This window comes from Myxine glutinosa, chromosome 4 (assembly GCF_964187855.1).
Source record: "Myxine glutinosa chromosome 4, kmMyxGlut1.1, whole genome shotgun sequence".
Taxonomy (NCBI): Eukaryota; Metazoa; Chordata; class Myxini; order Myxiniformes; family Myxinidae; genus Myxine; species Myxine glutinosa.
In genome coordinates this window covers 184321838-184340375 of record NC_136264.1, presented here as the reverse complement: position 1 = coordinate 184340375, position 18538 = coordinate 184321838, and the positions used below count along the sequence as shown (strand labels likewise).

The 18538-nt window shown below is 45.0% G+C and overlaps 1 protein-coding gene across 2 annotated transcripts in view; it reads right to left on the bottom strand.

Annotated features, from left to right (window-relative positions):
* GRM3 (glutamate metabotropic receptor 3) overlaps positions 1 to 18538 on the bottom strand; it is a 129897-nt gene that overhangs the window by 31730 nt on the left and 79629 nt on the right. The window contains exons 3-4 of one of the 2 annotated variants that reach the window (XM_068114102.2): positions 15500 to 15865; positions 13575 to 14445 (exon numbers count right to left, since the gene is read on the bottom strand). In XM_068114102.2, coding sequence (XP_067970203.2) covers positions 13575 to 14445; positions 15500 to 15865 — 1237 coding nt within the window. The remainder of the gene's footprint in view (positions 1 to 13574; positions 14446 to 15499; positions 15866 to 18538) is intronic. The other variant, XM_068114103.2, reaches the window with a different exon arrangement.

Sequence of the window (18538 nt, the reverse complement as noted above, 5' to 3'; positions counted from 1 at the left end):
TCTCCACCTCGTCATAAGAGGGAAGGAGTGAACCAGCCCTAACAGCCAATCAACACCGCGGTGAGTGACCCGGTAGGCGTGCCCTCGAAGTCGGCGGCTTGATTTCGCTCGAGGTGATAAAAGCGACTGTAAGGGAATGCTTTAGGAGATGACTTGGAGAGGCCTTGGGAGATGAGCAAAGAGACTGCACCAAGAGGCGGTGAGATGCGAAACGCTCCAAGCCAAAGAGGAGAGGTACTCGTCAAGGAAACCAGCTTTGGAGAGACGCGCTGAAAGGAGGGAGACGGCCCCACCCCAAGAAAAGGAGCAGGTGTGCCGAACCAGCGCGTGACGTCTACCGCAGTGGAGACACGACGGAGGGTTTCCCGCCAAAACCGCGAGGAATTGCGAACTGCGGCCTCCCGACCTTGCCTCCCTCTCAAGCAATCCATCTCAAGCCTTACCTGCCTGCATATATCCCCTGTGTAAGTGTGAACGTCCTGTCCTACTCATTGTCTTGGGGTTAAGTAAGAATGAATAGTGTAAGTTAACGATTCGCTGTGTTACTGCTTCTTCCATCCATTGCTTGTGTGTGTATAATAAAATCTGTTCTTCCTCCGTATTCTTCTTCTTCTTCTTTTTCATTCTCTTTCGGTCGCTTTAGAGATTTCCCGATTGAATATCTGTGGGGCGATCTGGTCAACGTCGGGTGGAATCGGGTTTTAATCGGGGAGTAACTGTTCGGACGCGGTTAAATACACCACCGCTCGGTCAATATAACATCTAAAAGCCGCGTCTGTAACAATATATATACATATATATATATAGATATATATATATATATATATATATATATATATATATATACTGTATATATATATATATAGATAGATATATATATATATATATATATATATATATATATATATATATATATAAATGTCAAGTAGTAGATTTGTTATTGCCTAAAGTTCAGTTATAGACGTTGGGTGCTAATGTGTTATGATTTATATGATGTCTAAAAATGCTATTTCATAAAGTAAATAAAGGGTTTTTGCTTCGTTTTAGTTTTGGATGAGGAAAGGTTTAAAATGAGGTCATGCTGGACAATGGTATACGTGTGCTTTTTTCAAGGCTGGTCATAAAACCACGCCCACATGCGCTTGTTTTTGCGTAATGCCAGTAGAATGACATAAACCTATCGTTAACTATATATATTTTGTTTTAATCTCAGCAACGCATGACTCTGTATAAACATGCTTTGGATTACTCATGTACACAAACCCATAAAATATATGGGTTTGTTTGGCTAAGCATACACTCTTCTCTTTGTGAGTTACAGTTCTGTTTTCTCGGAGCCCAGAGAAACAATTGGTCCAAATGATAAGGAAAAGCTGACTCCCCCGAATGATAACGGTGGGAGGAACCTCTCCCAGTGTTGTTTGTTCCCTCGGAGATTTCCTGATAAAACGTGTCCCTATATAAATGGACTGGGAATCAATGTGTTTTCAGGAAGGCTTGACGTGGCATGAGACTGGCTCTTGCTATAGATGTCTTGGCCTCCTCCGGATCTGTATAAGTTGGTTCTTTAATAAAGCTGCGCCATTCCAGGCTATTGTGGACTTCTTTTGCAAACGAAGAGCTGATTCTTCACAGATGGTACCAGGAGTGGGGTGTCAACAGACGCGGAGGACGGGAAACGGAGCCCGATGGACAGGAGGAAGGCTGACCTGAGGCCGGCGCCGGCACGCTGATTTGATTAAAGGTGGGAGTTGTTTTATATCAGAGGGCTATTATTCCAAATTCGTACCTTCCTCCCTCGCGCGGGTTCAGTCTCCTTGTCTTCCCCGCTGTCTGCACTCGAACAGAAATTGTAAGTAGAGGCTCATTTAGGCCTCAGAATGACGTAGCTTTGTTAAAGCCAGGATAAACAAGTAAGGATAGTAAGAGTAACGTTACAATATTTGCGCTGGATAAACATTAAGGGTAAAAAGCTAAGGATAGATTTTGCGCAGGATATCAGTAAGGATTTAACAGGAAGCTTAAAGTTACAGTTAGCACCAGGAGGGGAAAATGAGGTCGGACAGCCATATAGGCTGAAACCAGGTGGCCAAGATTTTTCCAGGAAGGAACAGCCCAGAGACAAGATGGGGTATGCCATTGCATGCCAGGGAACAAAGGGCTGTGGCTAAACTTAGATAAAAGGCCATAGGTTAACTTAGAAGGCCAAAGGGACATGGCCAGGAAAAGGGAAATGCGCAGGTACCATAGGTTTGACAAGAAGGTAGTGACAACTACGAGGTCAAGCCAGGAAGTTCTAGACAAGAGGTCCAGATAAAGCAGGCCAGGATCTGGTGGACAAGAGAAAATAAATAAGCTCACAGGAAATGGGCCAGGTGGCCACAGGGTGAGAAGGACAGGTTAGGTTTTGAAATATTGAAAATTGAAGCAGGAGCTGCATTGTAGGAATTTGAAGCTTCAGAGCCAAAGGAAGCAAGTTCAGGAAGCAAAGTTCAGGACAAAACAATTAAGGAGGTAGTTAAACAAGTAAATCAGCGAGTGATGCCGCTGGACCAGATGCCAGACCAAGACCCCCCAACCCCCCCAAGACCTGAGCTCAGTCCCGGGGCTCTAGGCAACACCCCCCACCCCCCCAAGACCTGAGCTCAGTCCCGGGGCTCTAGGCAACACCCCAACACCCCGCCCTGCCTTCCCTTTTTTTTCACCTCAACCCACCCCCCGTCCAAACCCGTCCCAAAAAATCCTTTTCCTTGAATGAGAGACGTAATATGAATGAGGATATGAATGAGGAATGAATGTATATTGGGATGTTAATTGACGTGTGTGTCTGGCCAATGTGTTTGTCTGTGGGTCATGTGCAAAGCAGAGGGTTTCGGTGTGAAACTTTGTAAGTGATCTGCTCGACGTGCGGGAAATTCAGGCCGGGAATGTCCATTTTAACGTCTATCCGAGAGAACAGGCGAGGTCCTGAACTGAGTCCGGATTTTCATCTGTTTGGGAGTTGTTTGGGAAGCGAATTGATATAAATCGGGTCAGGAAAGCACCCGGAGTGCCCTTGTCGATCTACTGTTGATATGAAGCGGTTTCTTGGAGATGGTTGCAGAATTCGAATCAATATGTGCGTTTTACTTGAATTGAAGAGTTCATTCAATGGCAGATATTGTGGATTGTATGTGTGGGATGTATCGCTGAGGCAGCTCACCTTTGAAATTGGTGTCATATAGTGCATTTTGGGGTCGGGTGCGATGAGGTTGCTCAGAGTGCCGGCGATAACTCGCCCACTCTCAGAGGAAGTGTGTGCCCAAATGCATTGTGGGTCATTTCGACTTTGCTGGATGTCGGACGTTCACATGTCAGTATCTTGTCAGAATCTTCTTCTTCATGTCATGTCCTTCATCCTTCATCTTCTTGTCAGAATTAGACATGAGTCATGAGCCATGTCGGAATAGTGGCCGGCTGCGACATATATGCCAGGCAATGTCACAGGACGAATACGTTATTTAAGATGGATTTATAAGATGGATAGATGGATGGATTTATTTAAGATGGCTAAAATAAACGATTTCAAGACAGAGTAATTAATTTCCGGAGTCAAGTTCCAACAGGAAGTCTTGTTCATACAGTAAGGTACAGTGCGGAGTGGCGGCTGGAAGATGCATCGAAGCATTTGGGATGATCGATGCGCCGGACAAAGGGTATGCTGGCGAACGATGCTGATAAGGTTAAGTTATTAAAACGCATATGGGTCTGGAGGCAGATAATGTGGGACAAGCTGCCTCACGGGCGCTGCAGGGAGAGTATTTGGAAATTCAATAATTTGAACAGAAATGTCACGTTTTCAACAGAACGCTGATCCGAGGAAGGAGGACGGTCGAGGTTTCAACTGTCGGTATGTGGTGTGGCTTGTGCCAAGGTGTGGGCGCGAGGAGGTGCGTTGATGAAGCGTTGTGCGAACGAGGAAGGATGTGCGATGGGCATTGTGAAGCACGCCTCGTACGGAAGGTCCTTGGACGAAGTGTGACGGTTGTTGGATTCGTAGAAGCTAGCATTTTGCGATGTAGAGCCTCAATAAGGGTCATTTGTCTGTCTGGATGTGGTTCTTGCAGGGAATGACGCCGGACTTGTATTATTTGCGGAAAAATAAAGCGCTGGTTACCCCAATTCGAAGTTTGACCTTTTAAAGTTTAGTTGACCTTTGTTCGAGATATGCAAGGGAAAGGTCAGAGGTAATTCACTAACCTTGGAAGAACGACAGGCGGAGTCAGTCTACAGGGTGTTGCTTTAACGACAGGATATATAGGACTTAAATCTGGAGAATATCGGGACATTATATTGTGGGTAAAACCAAAATCATGTACATAATTAGTGGACAGAGAATATCGAGTTTTTTGTTGTTGTGGGCCTGCCCGGAAAGGTGATGTCCGGTGCTGGGGCTGGCGACATGCCTCTGTTATTTGTCTGTCTGTCGGTCTGATTGTAAGTCTTCGGTACTGGGAGGGCTAATTGAGTGCTTAGGCGTCATTGTTCCATGGAGGCAGGTCCGGGGGTTTTGGTCCAGCCTGCAAGGAGTCCAGGGGCTTGTTTTAGGGCTGGGTCGCCAAAAATGGGATGCTGTGCCCATCTGGATGTAAAATTATCCATCAAGGACGGGGAATAATGTGCAGTGTGATTGGGTAAGAGGTAAAGGCCATAAAACACCAACCCCATGAGGAACGAAATAAATGGAGAGATGTTGGGATCACATGATGGTTGGGATTGAAGAACAACCTACTGGGATTTCAAACCTGTGTTTGGGTCTGGGGCAACTGGGTGATGGGCAACAGTGTATGAGTGAGTAATTATGATCTGTTTAAGTGTAAGAGGCGGTGGAGAAGAAAGGGGTGATGAAAAGTTATTTGTTTTAGTGTGAAGTAGGTTGGTTGCTTATTTGTCACAGTAAGATGAGAGTTGTGTTTTTAAGCTTGGTCTTTGAATGAATTGTTGCTTGGAATGTGTTGATTGGAAAAGTGATTTCTGATCGCTGATCCGATCTGGTTTTGAATTGTTGATTTAATTTTGAATTGATTGGAGGTAATAAGGATTTGTGTTGATTTCCTGATTTGAGTTCATCTGGAAACGAAGACAGATGGGATTAATGTGTATATCAGGAACATTTTGGAAAAGAAATATGGATATATGACATTACTAAAATATAACCAAGCAATTGAGAGTTCTTGGGTTAATGGGATATAAATAAATGCATCTACAAGTTGATGGTTTATAAAAATTTAGGTCTGGATGATACTTAAACGATGAACAATGTTGGCAATATACAAAGAATGTGACTTGTTTTTTGGGGGGAAAACATGTGGTTTAAATTTGGTTGGCTAAGTTTTAAAGATGGAGATGTTTCGCAGAACTCTTATGATTATTTACATGAGTGGTGGACTATTCCATGGCGAAGCATTTTTCAGTTTTTATGATTAAGGTTTAAGGTCTTTATGATCTGTTTAGTGTATTTTTCAAAGGAGAGGGTTTTGGTCAATGATGATGCCAAGATTCCGGATGTGGATACTGGGAAACCATCGATGTTGGGGGGAATGAAGATTAATTCAGAGTTAGCGTAGTTAAGTTCGAGGAAGCTGATCTGAAGCTAGAATTTTATTTCAGTTAGGCAGTTTGTCAGGATAGAGTGGGTGGTGGTGGAGCACGATTTGGTGGAGATGAAAAAGCTGGATGTCATCGGTGAAGCAGTGGAATTGGAGACCATGGTGCATTGGCTATGGTGCATGACGGATTAAGTGACCAAGGGGGGATAGGTACAGGACGAAGAGGAGGGGGCCAAGAACTGAACCTTGGGGGACACCTTAAGGGGGAGTGAATTGTGGTGATTAAGCTGTTGTAGATGCTGTCAATTTTGCTTTGGATGAATGGTCCAGGAAGGAAGGAGGGTGCAGGTGGCACCAGGTGTGAGTGCACAGGTGTGCACCAACAGGTGTGTGGAGCAAGGTGGTGGTATCCAGGGCGCTGAGGAGTTTTGTTCACGTTGTAAAGTTTGTTTATTTAGTTTGTTTATTGTAGAGAAGAGTGCTTTTGGGATTCCGGAGCCAGAGTGGATAATTTGAGGGTAGTAGGTGGAGTAGAGGACATCTTTGCAGTGCTGTAGGTGGTCCTTGTAGGCTTGGGGGTGAACTAATTTGGGTTTAATAGGCACAAGCTGGTCTAAACAGGGTGAGGAGGATGGTGTGATTGATGATGTCAAAGGAGGCGTTGAGGTGAGGAGGATGAAAATGTTGAGGTTGCCGGCATCAGAGGAGAGAAAAGGTCGCTGGTGATTTTGAGGAGAGCAGTTTCAGTACTGTGGCTGGAGCAGAATCCGGATTGGGATGTTTCATACAGGTTATTGGCAGAGTGGTGATGTTTGAGTTGAGTGGCCACAGCATGTTCCAAAACTTTTGACAGAAAGGGTAGGTTGGAGATGGGTCTGAAGTTATTTAGGGTGTCAGGGTTTAGTCCAGGGTTTTTCCAGAATGGGGGTGAAGTTTCACGAGTTTTTGGGGAAATCGGTATGTGAAGCTGGATTAAGTTGGAACTGCTTGATGAGCCATGGAGATGGATTGGGTTTTGTTGTTGGTTGCCTGGGTGTTCGGTTGTTGCATTGCCAAAGGTTTCTGTGTGGTGGACACACTGGTTGGCTGTTGTCTTGTGTGACGTGGATGGAGATGTATGTGGCTGTGTGTGGCTGCCTGGAGGGGAAGGCGGCTACAGTGGTTGATATTGGTTGTGGGTTGTCCGGGGTGCTTCGATTTGCATAAAGGGTGAAGATTGGGATATTACATTATTTTAAGTAAGTATTAGTTATGAGTTCCAGGTGTTGAGCTAGTTATGCTAGTTATCCAGCTAGTTATGAGTAAGTGATTATTTTAGTAAAATTACATGTTTCGCTGTGTTGTGGATCTGGGGACAAGCTAGTTTGATGGGTACCCTGGGGTCTTCAGCGTGTCTATGTGTTTGGCTGTCTGTCACACCGGACTCTTGAATGGGTTTTCATGAGACGAATTGCAGACATAACAGTGAGAATCTATTTTGAGCGAATCACAGTGGGTGAGGAAAACATTGTGTGTGACCAGACACCAGAACTGACCAGAATAGAAATTGGAAGTAGACCAGGTTATTTCTATTATTTGTTTATTCGTGAAAATAAATAAATAATAGGGGGAGGTTAATGGAGGTTAATGGTGGTTTGTTTGTGTTAATGGAGGTTAAAGGTGGTTGGTTTGTGGTAATTCTAGTTGAAACTCTCGCTGAAGTAATTTTCGTTTATTTTTATTTTTTGATTCGATTTGAGAGTTGAGATGATTGATTTTTTATTAATTTTATAATTTTATTTTTATTGATGTTGGAAACAGGTAATGGGATGCTGAGAGAAGGATTGAATTTAATTTGAATTGGACTGGATTAAATGGGATTGAATTTAAAAAAATTGAATCTATGAATTGGAGACCTGTAGACCAGGCGCTCCCAGGAGACTTGTGGACCAGGTGTTCCACCAGAGGAAAAAGACCAGGTGTTCGTGGAGCACTTCACCTGCAAGAACGCCTTGGAACCAAGGTGGAAGGGACCAGTCCAGGTGTTGCTGACTACACCAACGGCAGTCTTTTGCGAGGGCAAGACTTCGTGGATCCACGCCACGCACTGTAAGTTGGCCATACAAGCACCAGACACCACACCCCCAGAACACAGTAAGGATGGGCCTAATCATAGGTACAATACTATTGATAGCGACAGCAGCTAGGGGAAATTCCGATTCCAATAGATGCGAAAACGAAACCCGACACCTCACCGTAACATGGGGACAAAGAGTATCACTACCATGTTTCGAACAGAAAGCCCTGCACACAAATTGGGTGAACATAAATTGGCTAGCACTGTCGGCAGGGCCTGGACGCGTTGGCATGGTACTACAAAAGCAACGAGAGTTCCGGGAAGACGGGCAAGCTAGCATTAAGACCTTGGCCCAACCAGGATACAAATGGGGAACCCCTGATTTTAAGCTACAAACACGCACACGCCTAGGGAAAGACATGACCATGCAGGTCCGGTGCAGCGTCTGGACCCCTGGCGCGGCCGGTGGCGAAAGGAACTACATACCATGCATCGAATACATACTCACGCCACAACCCCAGAATAAGGCCCCAAAGAGGGGGGAAAACACATATTGGAAAGTGGCCAGGGAGGTGGCAACAATTCAAAATAGGACACACTGCTGGTCGTGCATGCGCTTTCCCCAAGCAGGCACCACAGGAATACACATGATAGTGCTACCTCTGTCCCTCAATGACCTCTGCTCACAACCTATCGATCCCCCATGTTTAGTCACCACGCTGGAAAGAGAAGGGGTTGACAACGGCAAGAGTTGCAATCGACAATTTAATTATCGCCCGTCAATGATTGCCCATGTGGCCGAGAGGCCTGCCCCCGTCTGGGTCAAACCACAGAAAGGGAGGGTCTGCCTCCAGGGTTCCGGCCACTTGCGTATGGGAGAATCAGAATGCGCCTACACTCTCCCCGGGAAGCTGGGACAAGGGAGCTCGGGGATTACATTACGAATAGTACTGCAAGATAAACACAACCACAACATAACGGCTATAACATTCTCTAGGGGGGTTAGTAGGATTAATGGGGTGGTAAAGGGACTCCAGTGCTTATCCACCCACCTGGTCCCACCCCATGGGACAATGTTTATATGCGGCGACAAGGCTTACCCCTATTTACCAAATAATTGGGGGGGCACATGTTATCTGGGTTCAGTCCTTCCTGACGTTGAGATACTGGATGAGCTAGACCCAAAGTCCTTGGACAGGCGTTATAAGAGGTCAGTCATGAACGAAGATGGAACCACTAAACTACACGGGAGTCTATGGGAAAAGGTGTTTGGTTTCTTCTTCCCAGGAGCGGGCACAGTCATGGATAGTTTCCGGATAGATAAATTGGCTTTGGCCCTAGAAAAGGTGGCAAACGACACCGCTACGGCTCATGACATACTATTGGACACGGTAATTCACATGCGTACAATGGTGATGCAGAAGTGAGACTAAGGGAAACTAGCCACGCCCTGACGATCGATCGGATCGCGCGCGAAAATTCTTATACATTTAGCTGGCTCACTGACTGGTTCCAGGGATGGACGGGCACCATAGTGAAGTGGTTATTGACCGCACTGGCTGTGATAATCGGGGTAGTAATTTGGGGGGCACTAATGAAATCTCTAGTCCTCCTCTGTATGAGAAAGTATTTTACAGGATGGAAAGTGAAGAAGCCGCCGACAACAACTATGGCTCTGACCACAGAGGCCGTCGACCTGAACGGGTCCTTCAACAAGGCAGTTGCGACCGGCGCTCCAGAAAATTGTATTGAATTTTGTGACGACTGTGATACTTGTGTGGATCCCATGTGGGAACTGGCTGCTGCCTGTAACGGTGTATGTGATGACTGTGATACTTGTGCTATAAACCCCTTGCGTGTACTGGCTAACGCTGCTTATGTATTACAAGCTGACAGCTGCACGCCCCCTTCCGACCCAACTATGGATCTGATTGCGACACTGGGTCTGGCGGTTGAGGGACCCGACGCGGATGTCCTAGACCCGCAAGCCGACCAGGCGCCCATGGGAGACTTTGACATAAAGGAAGTCCCTCTCTTTTCTTCAAATGTTTCGGATCTCTTTGATCCAAATGTTTCGGATCTCTTTGATCCACATGTTGCGGATCTCTTTGCTTCAAGTGATTCGGATTCGGATTTTTACGCTCTGTACCCTGACCAGGAAATTGAGACACAAGATACTGACGACATTTTGTATTCCCCAGAACAGCAACACGTGAGGGACCTCATGGGCATGACCGTTGATTAACTTCGAAGATCTGCAAGGACTGGGTCTGCAAAGGGTGGGGGGAGCCAGTTCCGCAGGGGAAGTGATGCACCCTCTGGCGGAGCAGAACCTCATCTGGACCAGACGTCTTCGTTGTGGATCCGAAACGTTAATGAACTTTCATGTTTTGAGCCCTCAGGCTCCGAGCACGCACCACACGACACGTTCGCCAAATGCACGGGCGAGGCGCTTTGGGCGCACGATATGCCCTTGGGAGATACCCGCATTACACAATTATTTTTTCAATACCCGCATTACACAATTATTTTTCAATAAAGCCCGATGTGGCACGTTGTCTCTTAAGATACTTTGTCTCGACGAGACAAGAGGAAGGAATGTCAAGTAGTAGATTTGTTATTGCCTAAAGTTCAGTTATAGACGTTGGGTGCTAATGTGTTATGATTTATATGATGTCTAAAAATGCTATTTCATAAAGTAAATAAAGGGTTTTTGCTTCGTTTTAGTTTTGGATGAGGAAAGGTTTAAAATGAGGTCATGCTGGACAATGGTATACGTGTGCTTTTTTCAAGGCTGGTCATAAAACCACGCCCACATGCGCTTGTTTTTGCGTAATGCCAGTAGAATGACATAAACCTATCGTTAACTATATATATTTTGTTTTAATCTCAGCAACGCATGACTCTGTATAAACATGCTTTGGATTACTCATGTACACAAACCCATAAAATATATGGGTTTGTTTGGCTAAGCATACACTCTTCTCTTTGTGAGTTACAGTTCTGTTTTCTCGGAGCCCAGAGAAACAATTGGTCCAAATGATAAGGAAAAGCTGACTCCCCCGAATGATAACGGTGGGAGGAACCTCTCCCAGTGTTGTTTGTTCCCTCGGAGATTTCCTGATAAAACGTGTCCCTATATAAATGGACTGGGAATCAATGTGTTTTCAGGAAGGCTTGACGTGGCATGAGACTGGCTCTTGCTATAGATGTCTTGGCCTCCTCCGGATCTGTATAAGTTGGTTCTTTAATAAAGCTGCGCCATTCCAGGCTATTGTGGACTTCTTTTGCAAACGAAGAGCTGATTCTTCACATATATATATATATATATATATATTGTAGATAATTTTGCATTTTGTCTAACATTATTTTTAGTGAGCAAGCAGTGGTATTTCTAAACAAAACATTTGCAAGTATTGTGAATTTTCAATGTACTCAGCCTCAGGAAAAGGCCATTTGGTTCATCGTGCCTGTGTCGCTTTTCCAAGATTGCTGGTTGGGGCAGGTCGAGATATACCACAGCTGTGCCCTTAAACAAGGAAACTCTAAACAGGAGTGCAATCACGATGTGAGGAGTCCATCATTGATCAATCAATTCAAACAAACTTTCCCAAATGACACACCTGACCCAGTGGAGCACAGATGGGAGTGATTAGCGGAAGCAGAAAAAAATTGCATTTGATAAAGACAACAGCAGATGCGACATAGACAGAGCGAACAGACATTTACGTCATGTTCTTTAATTATTTCAGGTAAAGTATTTCATCCAGTGTTTTCTTACAAAAAGACAACATTTCATACAAAGCAGAATGATCTAAAAAGGCACATTTTATATTTGACATTATTGACATCATCCAATGATCCAGCAATTATTAAATGAGGTACAACAAGCCGATCTTATACTGTGTAATATTATGTGCTGGATGAATAGATTTGATATTAATAAATCAAACAAGACAATGGTGTCTCCACCATCACTAAGGAGACAACCAGATGTAAAGTGGTGTACAACAACATATTTAAAACATACTCTATTCTACTGGATGACCCAAAAACGTGGGCCCCGGGAAAAGTTTAATAACTTTAATATTATCCAATCAAACTTAACAAAGTTTGCAGTTCATATTAATAACTCATAGTGAAGATGCCACTGAAAATTCCAGTTGTCAACAAAGAAATTTGACAGTTTTACAATGAGATTACTGACGACATCACACATCTCATAATGCTGGGATCTCAGGTCCCAATCCATTTTGTCATGTGTTGAAATGTCCATTATTACCTCTGCCACCGGTCTATTTGTCTGACTGTGAGCAGGATATCTCAAAATATTATGCACGGATTTGGACAAAACCTGGTGGACAGGTTGGGTGTGTGAGAAGGACGAATTGATTCGATTTTGGTGAAGATCCGCATCCGGATCCAGCTAGTGAGAAGTTGTTTAGCGTAGTTGAGAGATTGGGCCAAAAACGATATCTAACAAGATAATTAAAAAAGTTGTGGATGGGTTATAACAAATCTTGGTGGATGAGTTGGGCAGGTGACAAAAACAAGCCATTCGATTTTGGTTCAGTTCCGGATGCAGATCTGCCCTGTAAGTGGGATACAAAAGGTAAACTGCTCAGCCTGGTATGAGGTATGTGCTCTACCAAGTGCCGTTCTCGTCTCGTCATGTCCTTGTAATCCACAAATAAGTGCATCATTATCTCTTGATACTCTTGACATGCATGTGATGTACTGTATATTTAACTAGAACAATGTGACTGTGTCACCAATATGCCTCCGCATAGTCCTACAACAGGTAGATGCCATCACTCTGCATATGTATGGGTAGGGGATGACGTTTGTGAAGTTTCATGTTGATCGGATAGGTTCATTTTTCTATCCAAGATGGCTGCCAAACCACGTTACCTATGACATCATAAATTTAATATTTCAATACAAATGGGTCATAGATCATGTGCATGCAATTTCAGATTTTTAGGACTAGAAACGGTACACGCCCTAAGGGCGGGGCTTTAATTGGGCGGCCCAAGTGAAAAGGCAAAATATCAGAAATTGAAGGCTTTTTTTAATTTCTAAACGATTTACATAAACATCCGTTAAATCATATCACACGCAAATCATCAAAATCTTAACAGTATTTGCAGAACTTCAATAAAAGCCACATCACTGTTCATATCGGTAAATATTATTCCACCGTGTTTGGAAAAATTGGAAATTGGAAAAATTGGAAAAACAATACAGCCTATTTTACTCCAGGGGGTCCCAGGATTACCCACCCAAAATTTCGTTGCGATCGATTCAGCCGTTTTTTGCGGTACCTGGGAACAGACAGACAGACAGACAGACAGACAGACATTTGGTGAATTACAGTAAGATAAGGAATTCGATTAAAACATTTTTGGCTGGTATACCACTTCACCTATGATGTCATCATTATCATGCTTTTGTTCCCCATTGGGAGTACTTGACAATGTGCCAAGTTTCAAATTTTTCCATTCAGCGGTTTCCGAGAAATAATTTTTTCATTATTTGCTTTTAATCCAAGATGGCTGCCATACCACGTGACCTATGACGTTACAATTATCATAAAAATATTCTGCATGGGTGTCACTCCTACCCTGAAAGTTTCGTCTCAATCGGACATATGGTTGCTGAGAAAAACGAGGTTGAGGACGGACGGACGGATGGACGGACGGACGGACAACCAGAAAACATAATTTGTCCGGCGACTTTGTCCTCGGAGGCATAAAAACCCCTCCATGAGTCTGAGATAACTAAAAACAAGAAAGGATAACGTTGACTGTTTTGCCTCTACATAACCCTTTGTGGATGTAACTGATTTTGTTAAGATGTTATAACACCACTTCAGAGGAAAGTTTTTGGCCACCTGTGAACATGAATGTAGTGCAACGTGTATGACGCACCTTTGTAGTTCACGTTCAGGATGAATTCGTTGTACAGACGATGTCCGTCAATGGGAACCATCGCTTGGCAGAGCTTGTACGTGTCTGGGCAGAGAGAGCGCTGCATGTTGTGCAGGGCGTGAGCCATGGCATACACAGCATTCACCACAAACATGATCTTCGATTCCTGCTCGTAGCTCGAGTTACGAAGCGAGAGGTGGCGCGGGCACAACTTCCCGGCTTTCCGCGAGCCCGGCAGCGAGCAGCGCATCTTGTGCTCCCAAAACTCCCGGAACCAGGGGTTCCTTCGATTCCCGTGGGGCGTCAGGTTCAGAAAGTAGTGATCAAACGCTTGGATGCGAAAAGAGGACAGTTCGACGGTGACGGCACCCTCAGCGACGGGCTCCAATCCGCGCACGACGTCGTCCAGAGAACCCCATCCGTCGCTGGCGACCCACTGGAAGGACATGTTGAGGCGATGCGCGGAAAAAAGCAGCTTCCGGGCGTCGTCGCTCCTCATGAAGAGAACGACGACGTTTGCGTTTGCCTTCTCGGAGAGCATGTGGACGATGTGGTCGTACGATCGATTGTCCATGGAGCTTCCGACCTTGGCCGAAGCTGCGATGCAGATGTTCCTTGAGCGTGCCTCCATCTGAAATGCCTCGATGCCCGTCTCTCCGTAGTCGCCTTCCGACGCCACCGTGGATACGTAGGTCCAGTTAAAGAAGCGCAGAATGTCGGCGAGTACTTTGGCCTGGTATGAATCCGGTGGAACGGTCCGTGCAAAGTAGTCGTAACGGGACTTGTCGCTCAACTTGGCGCTCGTCGATGCATAGCTGATTTGTGGGATTTTGAACAGACGGAGAAGGTTTGCGACCTGGAAACAAGCACACTTTTTTACCACACTTTTTACCACACCTTTTAAACCACATTTTTACCACGATTTTACCACACTTTTTACCACAATTTTACCACACGTTTTACCGCACTTTTACTACAACTTTTCCACACTTTTTAAAACCGCATTTTAACACATTTTTACCACAATTTGACCACATCTTAACCACACTTTTTACCGAACTTTTTTACCACAACTTTCCCACACTTTTTACCACTTTTTTACCACACCTTTTCACCACACTTATTAACACTTATTACCACACCTTTACCACACTTTTTAACCACTTTTACCACGACTTTTTAACCACAAATTCCACACTTTTTACCACACTTTTTTAAACCACATTTTTACCACGATTTTACCACACTTTTTACCACAATTTTACCACACGTTTTACCGAACTTTTACTACAACTTTTCCACACTTTTAAAAACCGCATTTTAACACATTTTTACCACAATTTTACCACATTTTAACCACACTTTTTACCGAACTTTTTTACCACAACTTTTCCACACTTTTTACCACTTTAAAAAAACATCTTTTTACCACTTTTTTACCACACCTTTTCACCACACTTATTAACACTTATTACCACACCTTTACCACACTTTTTAACCACTTTTACCACACTTTTTAACCACAAGTTTTCCACACCTTTTACCACACTTTTTACCACACTTTTACCACAAATTTACCACTTTTCCCACACTGTTTACCACACTGTTTGCCACACTTTTTACCACAAATTTACCAGTTTTACCACACTTTTTACCACAAATTTACCACACTGTTTACCACACTTTTTACCACAATTTTACCAGTTGCCTGCCTGCATCTGAACGACGGTTTGTACTTTGTATTGAGATCCAATTCTGCTGGGAATTTGATCCAAACTGGACAGCTACCAGGGCCAAGCACACGACCTCTTAGGGTATTTGCCCATCCAAATGACCAATGGTAATCAGTAATTGGTATCTAATAGTGCACTCTATTGGTTCATAACAGACTTGATTGTTCAAAAGAAGTACAGTAGTCTGGGTACCTGGATCGAAACCCCGCTGTCCGAACCACCGATGACCCCAGCGATGGGCTGTGCCTCATCACCATGGACAGCATATGAACCATCTGGACAGATGAACTCGCTGTTGTCCGCATGGCGTAGGGATGCCCGCACAAACTCCAGGGATCGCTCCAAAGCATACGTGTCCTTGAGGCAGGTGTCCAGGATGCGGGATCCGAGTGCGATCCCCGGCAATAGCGCCGGATCACTGTTGATTTGATCGAGCGCAAACAGCATGGACTCGAGACGTTGAATACCCCGGGCCTCATTTATCCTTCCACAATCCTGAGCACCCGAGCCCTTCTCGTGGACAGGGAAGAGACCACCAATGATCACGTCGCCATCAACCTGCACACAGGGCAAGCAAAAACAATGGATATCGTGATGTGATTCATCACTTTCCAATTCTTATTATAATAGAGCAAACGTATATGGTTATGTATGTTTGTTTGTATGTATGTTTATATGCGACCAAAACGTCTTCTTCTTCTTCTCCTTCAAATAATATTAACACCCTCTTAATTGAGACTGCTGACACCCCTCAGACCTTTGACGACCCTTTAAGTTCACCAAGATCCTTAAGACCACGAAGACCCAAAACACCCCGAAGACCCAAAAGACACCGAAGACCCAAAACATCCTGTAGACCCAAAAAGACCCAAAGACACTTAAACTCCCAGAGGAACCAAAAGACCCAAAAGCCCCTGAAGACCCCGAAGACCCAAAAAGACCCTGAAGACCCAAAACATCCTGAAGACCAAAAAAGACCCAAAAACACAAACATCCCAGAGGAACCAAAAGACCCCAAAGCCCCTGAAGACCCAAAAGACCCTGAAGACCCAAAAGACACCGAAACAGTCAAAGCTGCCTATCCCTCTGAAACGACGCATGGTGAAGCGCGGTGCACGTCGAGTCACGCGAGTATAATTAATAAAGAACAGGGTAGATACATGTGAGGGTCTCATAAATTGAGTCTCATACCCCCTTTGAACTAGAGGTGAAATAACTTTTGATCAAATGATCGAATGAGTGTTTGCCTCGGCAATAGCGATATTATTGCCAAGTAATGGTCCCCTTTAATTTGCTGAAATGTCCTCACCCAATTATCTCTGTTCATTGCAGACCAAAGGAATAAATGATCTGTGAAAATTTCACAAGCTCACCATGAGATGATAAAATATGTTTTCAAACTTGGATACTTCAGGTTGCTAATATGCAACGCATTATCTTAAAAACATTTTAACCCACCATTATTTTTTATCATTGCTGAAGTTGGATTAAATTGATTCATTCGTTCCCAAAACATAGTTGTAAAACAATTGTCTTAAGATAGATGTTTGTCCTTAACATCACGGTAAGATTAATTAGCAGCAGTCATTTTCAACAATGTACTTGATGATGTAATGGTTAGAGTGTCAGCTCTGAATCTGGGATGTCGCTCTGAATCTGGGATGTCGCTCTGAATCTGGGATGTCGATCTGAGTGAGTCTGGGTGTCGATCTGAGTCTGGAATGTCGCTCTGAACCTGGCATGTCACTCTGAATCTTGGATGTCGCTCTGAGTCTGGGATATCACTCTAAGTCTGGGATGTCGCTCTGAGTCTGGGATATCGCTCTGAGTCTGGGATATCGCTCTGAGTCTGGGATATCGCTCTGAGTCTGGGATATCGCTCTGAGTCTGGGATATCGCTCTGAGTCTGGGATATCGCTCTGAGTCTGGGATATCGCTCTGAGTCTGGGATATCGCTCTGAGTCTGGGATATCGCTCTGAGTCTGGGATATAGCTCTGAGTCTGGGATGTCGTTCTGAGCCTGGGATGTCGCTCTAAGTCTATGATGTCGCTCTGAGTCTAGGATGTCGCTCTGAGTCTGGGATATTGTTCTGAGCCTGAAATGTCGCTCTGAGTCTGGGATGTCGCTCTGAGTCTGGGATGTCGCTCTGAGTCTGGGATGTCGCTCTGAGTCTGGGATGTCGCTCTGAGCCTGGGATGTCGCTCTGAGCCTGGGATGTCGCTCTGAGCCTGGGATGTCGCTCTGAGCCTGGGATGTCGCTCTGAGCCTGGGATGTCGCTCTGAGTCTGGGATGTCGCTCTGAGTCTGGGATGTCGCTCTGAGTCTGGGATGTCGCTCTGAGTCGAGGATGTCGCTCTGAGTCTAGGATGTCGTTCTGAGTCTAGGATGTCGCTCTGAGTCTGGGATATCGTTCTGAGTCTGGGATATCGCTCTGAGTCTGGGATGTCGCTCTGAGTCTGGGATGTCGCTCTGAGTCTGGGATGTCGCTCTGAGTCTGGTATATCGCTCTGAGTCTGGGATGTCGCTCTGAGGCTAGGATGTCGCTCTGAGTCTAGGATGTCGCTCTGAGTCTGGAATGTCGCTCTGAGTCTGGGATGTCGATCTGAGTCTGGGATGTCGCTCTGAGTCTGGGATGTCGCTCTGAGTCTGGGATGTCGCTCTGAGTCTGGGATGTCGCTCTGAGTCTGGAATGTCTCTCTGAGTCTGGAATGTCTCTCTGAGTCTGGAATGTCGCTCTGATTCTGGGATGTCGATCTGAGTCTGGAATTTCGCTCTGAGTCTGGGATGTCGCTCTGAGCCTGGGATGTCGCTCTGAGCCTGGGATGTCACTCTGAGCCTGGGATGTCGATCTGAATCTGGGATGTCGCTCTGAATCTGGGATATCGTTCTGAGTCTGGATATCGTTCTGAGTCTGGGATATCGTTCTGAGTCTGGGATATCGTTCTGAGTCTGGGATGTCGTTCTGAGTCTGGGATGTCGCTCTGAGTCTGGGATGTCGCTCTGAGTCTGGGATGTCGCTCTGAGTCTGGAATGTCGCTCTGAGTCTGGAATGTCGATTTGAGTCTGGGATGTCGATCTGAGTCTGGGATGTCGATCTGAGTCTGGGATGTCGATCTGAGCCTGGGATGTCGCTCTGAGTCTGGGATGTCGCTCTGAGTCTGGGATGTCGATCTGAGTCTGGAATGTCGATCTGAGTCTGGAATGTCGATCTGAGTCTGGGATGTCGATCT